General features: G+C 35.2%; 1 protein-coding gene across 1 annotated transcript in view; it reads left to right on the forward strand.

The window, feature by feature from the left end:
* Positions 1 to 13618, forward strand: part of LOC117325018 (DNA-directed RNA polymerase I subunit RPA1-like) — a 90302-nt gene that overhangs the window by 54079 nt on the left and 22605 nt on the right. Inside the window, exons 12-21 of the mRNA XM_033880892.1 lie at positions 4697 to 4780; positions 5703 to 5841; positions 6337 to 6451; positions 7261 to 7369; positions 8107 to 8190; positions 8392 to 8553; positions 8967 to 9086; positions 10206 to 10417; positions 12175 to 12259; positions 12870 to 13070. Coding sequence (XP_033736783.1) covers positions 4697 to 4780; positions 5703 to 5841; positions 6337 to 6451; positions 7261 to 7369; positions 8107 to 8190; positions 8392 to 8553; positions 8967 to 9086; positions 10206 to 10417; positions 12175 to 12259; positions 12870 to 13070 — 1311 coding nt within the window. The remainder of the gene's footprint in view (positions 1 to 4696; positions 4781 to 5702; positions 5842 to 6336; positions 6452 to 7260; positions 7370 to 8106; positions 8191 to 8391; positions 8554 to 8966; positions 9087 to 10205; positions 10418 to 12174; positions 12260 to 12869; positions 13071 to 13618) is intronic.

A 13618-nucleotide genomic window follows, 5' to 3' on the forward strand; every position in this document is an offset into this window, starting at 1 on the left:
CATTTAGTGTATAGTTAGATATGTAAATGTGTTAACCTTGACTGTATATGTGACATTTAGTGTACAGTTAGATATGTGTTAACCTTGACTGTATACGTGACATTTAGTGTATAGTTAGATATGTGTTAACCTTGACTGTATATGTGACATTTAGTGTACAGTTAGATATGTGTTAACCTTGACTGTATACGTGACATTTAGTGTATAGTTAGATATGTGTTAACCTTGACTGTATACGTGACATTTAGTGTATAGTTAGATATGTGTTAACCTTGACTGTACACGTGACATTTAGTGTATAGTTAGATATGTGTTAACCTTGACTGTATACGTGACATTTAGTGTACAGTTAGATATGTGTTAACCTTGACTATATACGTGACATTTAGTGTATAGTTAGATATGTGTTAACCTTGACTGTATACGTGACATTTAGTGTATAGTTAGATATGTGTTAACCTTGACTGTATACGTGACATTTAGTGTATAGTTAGATATGTGTTAACCTTGACTGTATACGTGACATTTAGTGTATAGTTAGATATGTGTTAACCTTGACTGTATACGTGACATTTAGTGTATAGTTAGATATGTGTTAACCTTGACTGTATACGTGACATTTAGTGTATAGTTAGATATGTGTTAACCTTGACTGTATACGTGACATTTAGTGTATAGTTAGATATGTGTTAACCTTGACTGTATACGTGACATTTAGTGTATAGTTAGATATGTGTTAACCTTGACTGTATACGTGACATTTAGTGTATAGTTAGATATGTAATGTGTTAACCTTGACTGTATACGTGACATTTAGTGTATAGTTAGATATGTGTTAACCTTGACTGTATACGTGACATTTAGTGTATAGTTAGATATGTGTTAACCTTGACTGTATACGTGACATTTAGTGTATAGTTAGATATGTGTTAACCTTGACTGTATACGTGACATTTAGTGTATAGTTAGATATGTGTTAACCTTGACTGTATACGTGACATTTAGTGTACAGTTAGATATGTGTTAACCTTGACTGTATACGTGACATTTAGTGTATAGTTAGATATGTGTTAACCTTGACTGTATACGTGACATTTAGTGTATAGTTAGATATGTTAATGTGTTAACCTTGACTGTATACGTGACATTTAGTGTATAGTTAGATATGTGTTAACCTTGACTGTATACGTGACATTTAGTGTATAGTTAGATATGTGTTAACCTTGACTGTATACGTGACATTTAGTGTATAGTTAGATATGTGTTAACCTTGACTGTATACGTGACATTTAGTGTATAGTTAGATATGTAAATGTGTTAACCTTGACTGTATACGTGACATTTAGTGTATAGTTAGATATGTGTTAACCTTGACTGTATACGTGACATTTAGTGTATAGTTAGATATGTGTTAACCTTGACTGTATACGTGACATTTAGTGTATAGTTAGATATGTGTTAACCTTGACTGTATACGTGACATTTAGTGTATAGTTAGATATGTGTTAACCTTGACTGTATACGTGACATTTAGTGTATAGTTAGATATGTGTTAACCTTGACTGTATACGTGACATTTAGTGTATAGTTAGATATGTGTTAACCTTGACTGTATACGTGACATTTAGTGTATAGTTAGATATGTGTTAACCTTGACTGTATACGTGACATTTAGTGTATAGTTAGATATGTGTTAACCTTGACTGTATACGTGACATTTAGTGTATAGTTAGATATGTGTTAACCTTGACTGTATACAGTGACATTTAGTGTATAGTTAGATAGTGTGTTAACCTTGACTGTATACGTGACATTTAGTGTATAGTTAGATATGTGTTAACCTTGACTGTATACGTGACATTTAGTGTATAGTTAGATATGTGTTAACCTTGACTGTATACGTGACATTTAGTGTATAGTTAGATATGTGTTAACCTTGACTGTATATGTGACATTTAGTGTATAGTTAGATATGTGTTAACCTTGACTGTATACGTGACATTTAGTGTATAGTTAGATATGTGTTAACCTTGACTGTATACGTGACATTTAGTGTATAGTTAGATATGTGTTAACCTTGACTGTATACGTGACATTTAGTGTATAGTTAGATATGTGTTAACCTTGACTGTATACGTGACATTTAGTGTATAGTTAGATAAATGTGTTAACCTTGACTGTATACGTGACATTTAGTGTATAGTTAGATATGTGTTAACCTTGACTGTATACGTGACATTTAGTGTATAGTTAGATATGTGTTAACCTTGACTGTATACGTGACATTTAGTGTATAGTTAGATATGTGTTAACCTTGACTGTATACGTGACATTTAGTGTATAGTTAGATAATGTGTTAACCTTGACTGTATATGTGACATTTAGTGTATAGTTAGATATGTGTTAACCTTGACTGTATACGTGACATTTAGTGTATAGTTAGATATGTGTTAACCTTGACTGTATACGTGACATTTAGTGTATAGTTAGATATGTGTTAACCTTGACTATACGTGACATTTAGTGTATAGTTAGATATGTGTTAACCTTGACTGTATACGTGACATTTAGTGTATAGTTAGATATGTGTTAACCTTGACTGTATACGTGACATTTAGTGTATAGTTAGATATGTGTTAACCTTGACTGTATACGTGACATTTAGTGTATAGTTAGATATGTAAATGTGTTAACCTTGACTGTATACGTGACATTTAGTGTACAGTTAGATATGTGTTAACCTTGACTGTATACGTGACATTTAGTGTATAGTTAGATAATGTGTTAACCTTGACTGTATACGTGACATTTAGTGTATAGTTAGATATGTAAATGTGTTACCTTGACTGTATACGTGACATTTAGTGTATAGTTAGATATGTTAATGTGTTAACCTTGACTGTATACGTGACATTTAGTGTATAGTTAGATATGTGTTAACCTTGACTGTATACGTGACATTTAGTGTATAGTTAGATATGTAAATGTGTTAACCTTGACTGTATACATGACATTTAGTGTATAGTTAGATATGTGTTAACCTTGACTGTATACGTGACATTTAGTGTACAGTTAGATATGTGTTAACCTTGACTGTATACGTGACATTTAGTGTATAGTTAGATAAATGTGTTAACCTTGACTGTATACGTGACATTTAGTGTATAGTTAGATATGTAAATGTGTTACCTTGACTGTATACGTGACATTTAGTGTACAGTTAGATATGTGTTAACCTTGACTGTATACGTGACATTTAGTGTATAGTTAGATAAATGTGTTAACCTTGACTGTATACGTGACATTTAGTGTATAGTTAGATATGTAAATGTGTTACCTTGACTGTATACGTGACATTTAGTGTATAGTTAGATATGTTAATGTGTTAACCTTGACTGTATACGTGACATTTAGTGTATAGTTAGATATGTGTTAACCTTGACTGTATACGTGACATTTAATTAGTGTATAGTTAGATATGTAAATGTGTTAACCTTGACTGTATACATGACATTTAGTGTATAGTTAGATATGTGTTAACCTTGACTGTATACGTGACATTTAGTGTATAGTTAGATATGTAAATGTGTTAACCTTGACTGTATACGTGACATTTAGTGTATAGTTAGATATGTGTTAACCTTGACTATACGTGACATTTAGTGTATAGTTAGATATGTAAATGTGTTAACCTTGACTGTATACGTGACATTTAGTGTATAGTTAGATATGTGTTAACCTTGACTATATACGTGACATTTAGTGTATAGTTAGATATGTGTTAACCTTGACTGTATACGTGACATTTAGTGTATAGTTAGATATGTGTTAACCTTGACTGTATAGGTGACATTTAGTGTATAGTTAGATATGTAAATGTGTTAACCTTGACTATACGTGACATTTAGTGTATAGTTAGATATGTGTTAACCTTGACTATATATGTGACATTTAGTGTATAGTTAGATATGTGTTAACCTTGACTGTACACGTGACATTTAGTGTATAGTTAGATATGTGTTAACCTTGACTGTATACGTGACATTTAGTGTATAGTTAGATATGTAAATGTGTTACCTTGACTGTATACGTGACATTTAGTGTATAGTTAGATATGTTAATGTGTTAACCTTGACTGTATACGTGACATTTAGTGTATAGTTAGATATGTGTTAACCTTGACTATACGTGACATTTAGTGTATAGTTAGATGTGTGTTAACCTTGACTATACGTGACATTTAGTGTATAGTTAGATATGTGTTAACCTTGACTGTATACGTGACATTTAGTGTATAGTTAGATATGTTAATGTGTTAACCTTGACTGTATACGTGACATTTAGTGTATAGTTAGAAATGTGTTAACCTTGACTGTATATGTGACATTTAGTGTATAGTTAGAAATGTGTTAACCTTGACTGTATACGTGACATTTAGTGTATAGTTAGATATGTGTTAACCTTGACTGTATACGTGACATTTAGTGTATAGTTAGATATGTGTTAACCTTGACTGTATATGTGACATTTAGTGTATAGTTAGATATGTGTTAACCTTGACTGTATACGTGACATTTAGTGTATAGTTAGATATGTAAATGTGTTAACCTTGACTGTATACGTGACATTTAGTGTATAGTTAGATATGTTAATGTTTTAACCTTGACTGTATAAGGCATTGTTTTGTAATGTACAGGTATATCGTCACTTAAAGAATGGAGATGTGATGTTACTGAACCGCCAGCCAACCCTTCACCGTCCCAGTATCCAGGCACACAAGGTTAGTCTCTACTTATATTGATGTATCTCCTAGTATATAATAACTTCCTCATTCCTGAATGACATGAACCACCTGTATTATAGTATAGATGGCCTCTATCCAGTATGAATACCCAAGATTTGTTTAGAAAAGGAAAACAATACTCATTTGATGCTTTATCAATCCCCCAGAGGGAACAAGGGGTACGATAGTTTTACTTTGTGTCCGTCTGTCCTTTTGCTTTCTTGTTCGGGATCTCCTACATGACATGTTACTGGATCTTCATACTTGGAGTGTGGGTTTTACCATGGTGATGCAGTGTGTCATGTATCAAAATTAGGTCACTGACCTACATTTTGACCTTCAATCTACATCAAAGAAAAGATTGTACAGGCTCTACCTCCTACACTAGTTGTCACTGAAACTTCATGTTCGGGATATGGGTTGACTTTTTGAGGTTATATCATGTATCAAATGTAGGTCACTCTGGCTTCCATTTTGACCTTTGACCTACATCAAGGAAAGGGTTTGTCTAGACTCTATCTCCTACACTACTTATCACTGGAACTTTGTACTTGGGTTGTGGGTTCAGCTTGGTGAGACAGTGTGTTATGTATCACAAGTAGGTCAATCTGATCTGATTTTTTATCTTTGATCCATGAATTCATCATCTGTGCATTCTTGGCATATAATTTCACATTCAGTGAGAGACTGTAATCATTTATAAATAAACTTTAAGCCTTTATATCCTCAAGACTATAAAATTGTAAGACTATGATATCAAGCCATTGTATACAATTAAAATGTGTGAGAGTCAAGAAGCAAGTATAACAAATTGGAGTGGGACTATAACCAAATTTTAAGTTGATATATATGTCAGTGATTTTAATGTTAATTAATACTATAACAGTTTCACTTAATCATGTTTTTATATTTGATGTAGGTGAGAGTGTTACCTGGTGAGAAGACTTTGAGACTCCACTACGCCAACTGTAAGGCCTATAATGCTGACTTTGATGGTGATGAAATGAACGCACATTTTCCACAGAATGAATTGGCAAGGGCAGAGGCTTACACAATAGGTTGGATTTTGTCTTATTTTTATGACCGTTTGTTCTTCGATAATATAGGAGATTTATTTAATTACAGTATCCAATGTACCTATTACTGTAATGATAGATACATAACAACATGTTTACCGGTACTTACAGCATGCCAGGAAAGCAGGGGATATAAGTTCCACAGATTTACTTGTATTGCATTAGTAATGTTACAGTAATACCACAGACATAGAAGTAATACCACAGACATAGAAGTAATACCACAGACATAGAAGTAATACCATGTTGTATTGGATTAGTAATGTTACAGTAATACCACAGACATAGAGGTAATACCATGTTGATGAGGGTAATACCATGTTGATGAGGGTAATACCATGTTGATGAGGGTAATACCATGTTGATGAGGGTATAATACCATGTTGATGAGGGTATAATACCATGTTGATGAGGGTAATACCTTGTTGATGAGGGAAGGCTTTCTCTATTGTCCCTGTTTTGACCATATTTCCACAGCCAGTACAGACTTCCAGTACCTAGTCCCTAAGGATGGCACACCTTTAGCTGGACTTATACAGGACCACATGGTATCAGGGGTCAACCTCACACTCCGAGGCCGCTTCTTTACCAGGTAGTGTACTTTATTGATAGTGATGAGATTTAGTGTCACATTGTATACCTTAAACTGACATTTATATGTTAGGTGTAGGTCTAGGTGGTGGGGATGACAAATTGTACAGATGGTGGGGCTGACTCCCAAGGGGCTAAGGGGCAGGGGACAAAAGGGTGGGATTTAGCTATATTGCTATACAATGCTTCTTCTCTAAAACTGTGCACTGGATATCACTCATATTTGTCCCGAGGGGAGACAGGGTCAAACGGGCAGGGACAAGTGGGCAGGGCCAAACGGGCAGGGCCAAACGGGCAGGGCCCAGTAGGCAGAGCCCAACAGGCAGGGCCTAACAGGCAGGGCCCCAAGAAAGAAAGTCAAAATTTGGGTGATTTTTAATTCTTGTAATTTGCGCTGTATTTCCATTGGAACCAGAAATCTAAATGTTTTAAAGTTGAAAGAACATGTTGACTGTAATGCATGATATTGATTGGTAGATCCAAAACTGAGAAAAATATAATGATATATAAGTTAAACTGGAGTAATTTAATTGCCATAATCACCGAAATATCCAGGTGAGGGATACAGGCCCTCTTGTCACACAATAACTAAGTTTTTACAATCATTAACTTTTTTCTGCAAACTGAAACTAACGCAATATATTTTTCAAAATTACTTCTTTAAAAATAAAATCATTGATTACTGAATGTCCTTAGAGAATTGTAATACAGGGACCTTCATTTCAGTCTTGCTGATGGTTTAGATTTCTAAAACTTAACATTATTTTCCAAAAAATGTCCAACCAAAGAAACTTGATTATATCTTCACAGACAAGAATACTGCCAGCTAGTGTTCTCAGCCTTAGTAGACAAGAAAGGACCAGTGAAGACAATACCGCCCTCAATCATCAAACCCTGTAAACTGTGGTCGGGAAAACAGGTACTTATCAGTGATATAATTAATGGTCATTTGGTCAATATAGTAGGTACTTATCAGTGATATAATTAATGGTCATTTGGTCAAAGGTACAATACCTCCCTCAATCATCAAACCGTGTAAACTTTGGTCGGGAAAACAGGTAATTATTAGTGATATGATTAATGGTCATTTGGTCAATATAGTAGGTACTTATCAGTGATATAATTAATGGTCATTTGGACAGTATAGTGGTCAGTTGGTCAGAATATTAAAAGTGGTTAGCAGGTCAGTATAGTGGTCAGGTGGTCAGTACAGTTTTAAGCAGGTCAATATATATGTTAAGGTAAGAAAATATCCTGCTGAAAGATAAACCTGGGATGAGTTTCATGAATCTTGATCACGTCAATGTTTTTCCTAATATTGTAAAAAGCATGACTTGTGTCTCCATGTCACTGCACCTGTTTCCATTCTGACATTGTAATGTAAACTTTAATTGTGGGATTTCCTTTCATTTAAACCATCACATGAGCTCGATATTATGATGTCATAGATACATTTATTGAATGAAATAGTCATGATGTGAATCATCACTAAATGTGGACGTTGGTATGAAATATTTTCAGAAATTTAATCTCAAATGAATTAAACAGGTAGTTGAGACATGTATGGCTGTGGGTATAATTTTGTTTTCTTATCTTCACAATTATATTAGATTTGTTATTACAAAAAAGGACTCTGAACAATTTTCTTCTTTCTAGGTTCTTTCCACAATTATTTTGAACACAATACCAGTTGGTGCGGCAGCCCTAAACTTAACTGGCAAATCTAAGATTGCTGAGAAGGTAAGTGACTTTCTGTTTCTATTGTCAGATTATTACCTGTATTGGTTATTGATTATAAGCAATTGATATCAATAAGTTTGTTACCTGTTGGACTTTTCACTTCATTTTAAAGATGTGGAAAATGTAGAAATAAAAATTGATAAAATTTGTTTAAAGCAGACATTTCATTACACTTTTGTCTCATTCTGTTCCGTACAACAGAGCTGGTTAACCTCTGAACCTGACATGGACCTGCCGAAGGAGGTTGCGGAGGAGATGGGTGAGAGCTGGGTGATTATTCGTGGTGGAGAACTTCTTTGTGGTGTACTGGATAAGGGTCACTATGGGCCAACATGTTACGGACTTGTCCACTGCTCTTATGAGGTAAATGGTCACTCTCTGACTAGTAGAGATCTTTATGTGACTTGGAGGATTTGGTATTTCACTTTTGTGTTTCTTGTGACAAGACTTTTCTATCGGTATTACATTTGCAGACCTGCTGACCATGATCTAAAAAACTTTAACACATTATGTTAATGAGATAAAAAAATCATATCTGATGTGAGTTCCTTGTCTCGAGTCATTTCCATTGGTACTACATTTGCGGACCAATTGAACTTGACTGTGATCTGTGATCTATTTGGGTATATGATTTCCTGGTAAGAAACTCTACTGAATTAATCCAAGAATGTTACCGTAATCATCTAGGCAATGTGCATCTTTTCATTTTGACCCGATCATAAGTTTACTATCTCGTCACTGGTTTCTTGTGTGATTGTCTTCTCTATGTATTACAGCTGTATGGTGGTGGTATAGCAGGAAAGCTGTTGACCTATTTTGGACGTTTGTTCACCAACTTCCTGCAAATCTTCCGAGGATTCACCCTAGGGGTAGAAGATATCCTGGTTACGACACCTGTAAGTCACCTTTTACAAGGACCATGTGAGGTTATGTTGTAGTGGTACAGTAACTCTTTTAAAAACTTCTTCATTATATTGGTAAAGACATTCAAAACAAATTTGGTCGGTAATGTCTGTCCATCCATCACATATACACAGGTACTGGATTGTATTTTGTAAATCGATCAAAGAAATATTTTTTACAATTGATCTTAAACTAGATTTTAAATAAATTGCAAGACTTCATTCTGGCAATTCTTAACAACTAGGTAAATGTGTGCAGTAATAATAGTTTTTTTGCCCTTTGAATTTTTCATGAAAACACTTCAGAATGCAAATATATGTGAAAAAGGTCATCAACAAACTAATGTAGAATCAAGCACAATATTACTCGTTACACTTTAGCCATACTGTACATCAAAATTGATGGCAAATGTAAATTAGCCGTACTGTACATCAAAATTGGTGTCAAATGTAAATTAGCCGTACTGTACATCAAAATTGATGTCAAATGTAAATTAGCCGTACTGTACATCAAAATTAGTGTCAAATGTAAATTAGCCGTACTGTACATCAAAATTGGTGTCAAATGTAAATTAGCCGTACTGTACATCAAAATTGGTGTCAAATGTAAATTAGCCGTACTGTACATCAAAATTGGTGTCAAATGTAAATTAGCCATACTGTACATCAAAATTGGATGTCAAATGTAAATTAGCCGTACTGTACATCAAAATTGATGTCAAATGTAAATTAGCCGTACTGTACATCAAAATTGATGGCAAATGTAAATTAGCCGTACTGTACATCAAAATTGATGTCAAATGTAAATTAGCCGTACTGTACATCAAAATTGATGTCAAATGTAAATTAGCCGTACTGTACATCAAAATTGATGTCAAATGTAAATTAGCCGTACTGTACATCAAAATTGGTGTCAAATGTAAATTAGCCGTACTGTACATCAAAATTGATGTCAAATGTAAATTAGCCGTACTGTACATCAAAATTGATGTCAAATGTAAATTAGCCGTACTGTACATCAAAATTGATGTCAAATGTAAATGCTCCTGAAGGACTACCTTGTGACATTTGAATCAGTTATGTAATGTGTTGATTGGTTGTATAACACTCCAGGCAGATAAGAAGAGGTCACAAGCTATCAAAGACTCTACACACTGCGGAGACGATTCTGCAAAGGAGGCTTTGACATTGGATAAAGATGCTGACTCAGCAAGTCTGTTGAGGGCAATGAAGAAAGCCCACTTTAGTTCAGACGATGTCGAGTTACAGATGCTGGACCACAGCACAAAGACACGGACTGATGAGGTTCAAAATGCCATTGTTAAGTAAGTAACTAGAAACTTGATACTTATTAGCTGGGGAATCCAAAGCATATATATTCATTCTCCTGGATAATTTTCATCTACATGCACATGTTTAGTGAATGAGTTCATTTTCTGAAGTTGTTAGAAAATATTATCTATCATCACGTTTTGATTTGTTTCATATTCATGTACACTATTAGAATACTGTTCAAACATTTCAAAAATGTTAGCTAATTAAGAACTTCTGTAACAATGGATGTTCTGATACCCAAAGATTTTAAAAATGATCAAACATATCTTTTTAGCCCACCATCATCTGATGGTGGGCTATTCAAATCGCCCTGCGTCCGTGGTCCGTCCTCCGTCCGTCCCTCCGTCCGTCCGGCCGTCCGTCCGTCCGTAAACAATTCTTGTTATCGCTATTTCTCAGAAAGTACTGAAGAGATCTTTCTCAAATTTCATATGTAGGTTCCCCTTGGTGCCTAGTTATGCATATTGCATTTTGAGACCAATCAGAAAACAACATGGCCGACAGGCAGCCATCTTGGATTTTGACAATTGAAGTTTGTTATCGCTATTTCTGAGAAAGTACTGAAGGGATCTTTCTCAAATTTCATATGTAGGTTCCCCTTGGTGCCTAGTTATGCATATTGCGATTTGAGACCCATCCGAAAACAACATGAACGACAGGCAGCCATCTTGGATTTTGACAATTGAAGTTTGTTATCGCTATTTCTGAGAATGTACTGAATGGATCTTTCTGAAATTTCATATGTAAGTTTCCCTTGGTGCCTAGTTATGCATATTGCGTTTTGAGACCAATCAGAAAACAACATGGCCGACAGGCAGCCATCTTGGATTTTGACAATTGAAGTTTGTTATCACTATTTCTGAGAAAGTATATAGGGGATATTTCTGAAATTTCATATGTAGGTTTCCCTTGGTGCCTAGTTATGCATATTGCGTTTTGAGACCAATCAGAAAACAACATGGCCGACAGGCAGCCATCTTGGATTTTGACATTTGAAGTTTGTGATCACTATTTCTGAAAAAGTACTGAATGGATCTTTCTGAAATTTCATATGTAAGTTTCCCTTGGTGCCTAGTTATGCTTATTGCGTTTTGAGACCAATCTGAAAACAACATGGCCGACAGGCAGCCATCTTGGATTTTGACAATTGAAGTTTGTTATCACTATTTCTGAGAAAGTACTGAAGGGATATTTCTCAAATTTCATAAGTAGGTTCCCCTTGGTCCCTTGTGTTGCATTTTTGGACCAGTCTGTCATGAAAACAACCTGGCAAACAAACAGCCATCGTTAAATTTAAAATTTCTTACATAGCTAGGATTCCCTTGTTTGAAAAGTACTGGAGGGATGTCTCAATTTGCACAGATTAGTAAAATGAAGGGAAAAGTAGAGAAAAGATCAATCTGACATGGAACCTATGAAGATCATTCAATGGTGGGCGCCAAGATCCCTCTGGGATCTCTTGTCTTCTGGGTGCAGTTTCAGCTGACCTGATGACTGAAGAAATTGCTTATGACTAGACATGTCCAGAATAGAACTAACAATGAAAGCTTTAAATAAAGCAATAATTGCTCATTAGCAAGTTGTTTAGAAGCCTTGCCATCTAGTACTGTATAAATGAGTAACCCTAAAGGTGTTCCGAAAGGTGTTCTAAATAGCAAGTTAACCAAGAGAAATTGACTAAGTTGGCAACACTGATTTTAGTTAAAATATTGAATTGATTTTAGTCAGCCTATTACGTCTATTACAGAGCCTGTATGCCTAAAGGATTAGAAAAAATATTTCCGCAGAATAATCTACAACTGATGGTCCAGTCTGGAGCAAAAGGTTCCTCTGTAAGTACTGAAAACTGCCGCAGTCACCTGTCTCTGTAAGTACTGAACACTGCCTTACACACCTGTCTCTGTAAGTACTGAACACTGCCTTAGACACCTGTCTCTACTCTGTAAGTACTGAACACTGCCTTACACACCTGTCTCTACTCTGTAAGTACTGAACACTGCCTTACACACCTGTCTCTGTAAGTACTAAACAATGCCTTACACGCCTGTCTCTGTAAGTACTGAACACTGCCTTAGACACCTGTCTCTACTCTGTAAGTACTGAACACTGCCTTACACACCTGTCTCTGTAAGTACTAAACAATGCCTTACACACCTGTCTCTGTAAGTATTGAACACTGCCTTAGACACCTGTCTCTACTCTGTAAGTACTGAACACTGCCTTACACACCTGTCTCCACTCTGTAAGTACTAAACAATGCCTTACACACCTGTCTCTGTAAGTACTGAAAACTGCCTTACACACCTGTCTCTGTAAGTACTAAACAATGCCTTACACACCTGTCTCTGTAAGTACTGAACACTGCCTTAGACACCTGTCTCTACTCTGTAAGTACTGAACACTGTCTTAGACACCTGTCTCTACCTTTTTATATACATACAGGTGAACTGCATGCAGATATCCTGTCTGCTTGGCCAGATAGAGTTGGAGGGACGGCGTCCCAGACCAATGATGAGTGGGAAGACCTTGCCGTCATTCATGGCATATGACACATCTCCTCGTGCTGGAGGGTTCGTATCTGGACGTTTCCTCACTGGAATCAGGCCTCAGGAGTACTTCTTCCATTGTATGGCTGGGCGTGAGGTTTGTCAGTTAGCTATATCATATTAAATAAGGAAACACATATTCTACAGATTGTCATAATAATTGTACAATAATTATTAATTACAGGAGAATATTTGATGTTTCCAGGATAAGCATTCAGAAATTAAGATTTCAGATTTGATTTTATCCTTGGTTAATTGTAAGAGCTATTCCAGTAAAACATCTACCCCACCCCAGGACTCCAGGTTTGGTTAAGGGGTACCACCCATAGAATTTATTTATTAAATTACATAGAGGTAATAGGAAGGAAATCTAACAATGTATAAAAGTGATTTAATTTGGAGTCCTGAGGTCAGGTAGACAAATTAATGGACGCCCTAAACCCTTTTTGGATTGTTGTTCAGAAACAGGGAATCAGTATAAAATTGATACTGAGAATCATATTTTTGTTACGTTATGGAAACATTTTATCAACCCAGATAGAGTCTCCGTGTAGAGTGTCTTTGGCTAACACAAACTTTTTAAAACTTTCAAGATATTTCCAGAGTACTACTTAAAGAAGAATTCTTTCTTTAATGTATAAAAAA

This window comes from Pecten maximus, chromosome 4 (assembly GCF_902652985.1).
Source record: "Pecten maximus chromosome 4, xPecMax1.1, whole genome shotgun sequence".
NCBI classification, from domain to species: domain Eukaryota; kingdom Metazoa; phylum Mollusca; class Bivalvia; order Pectinida; family Pectinidae; genus Pecten; species Pecten maximus.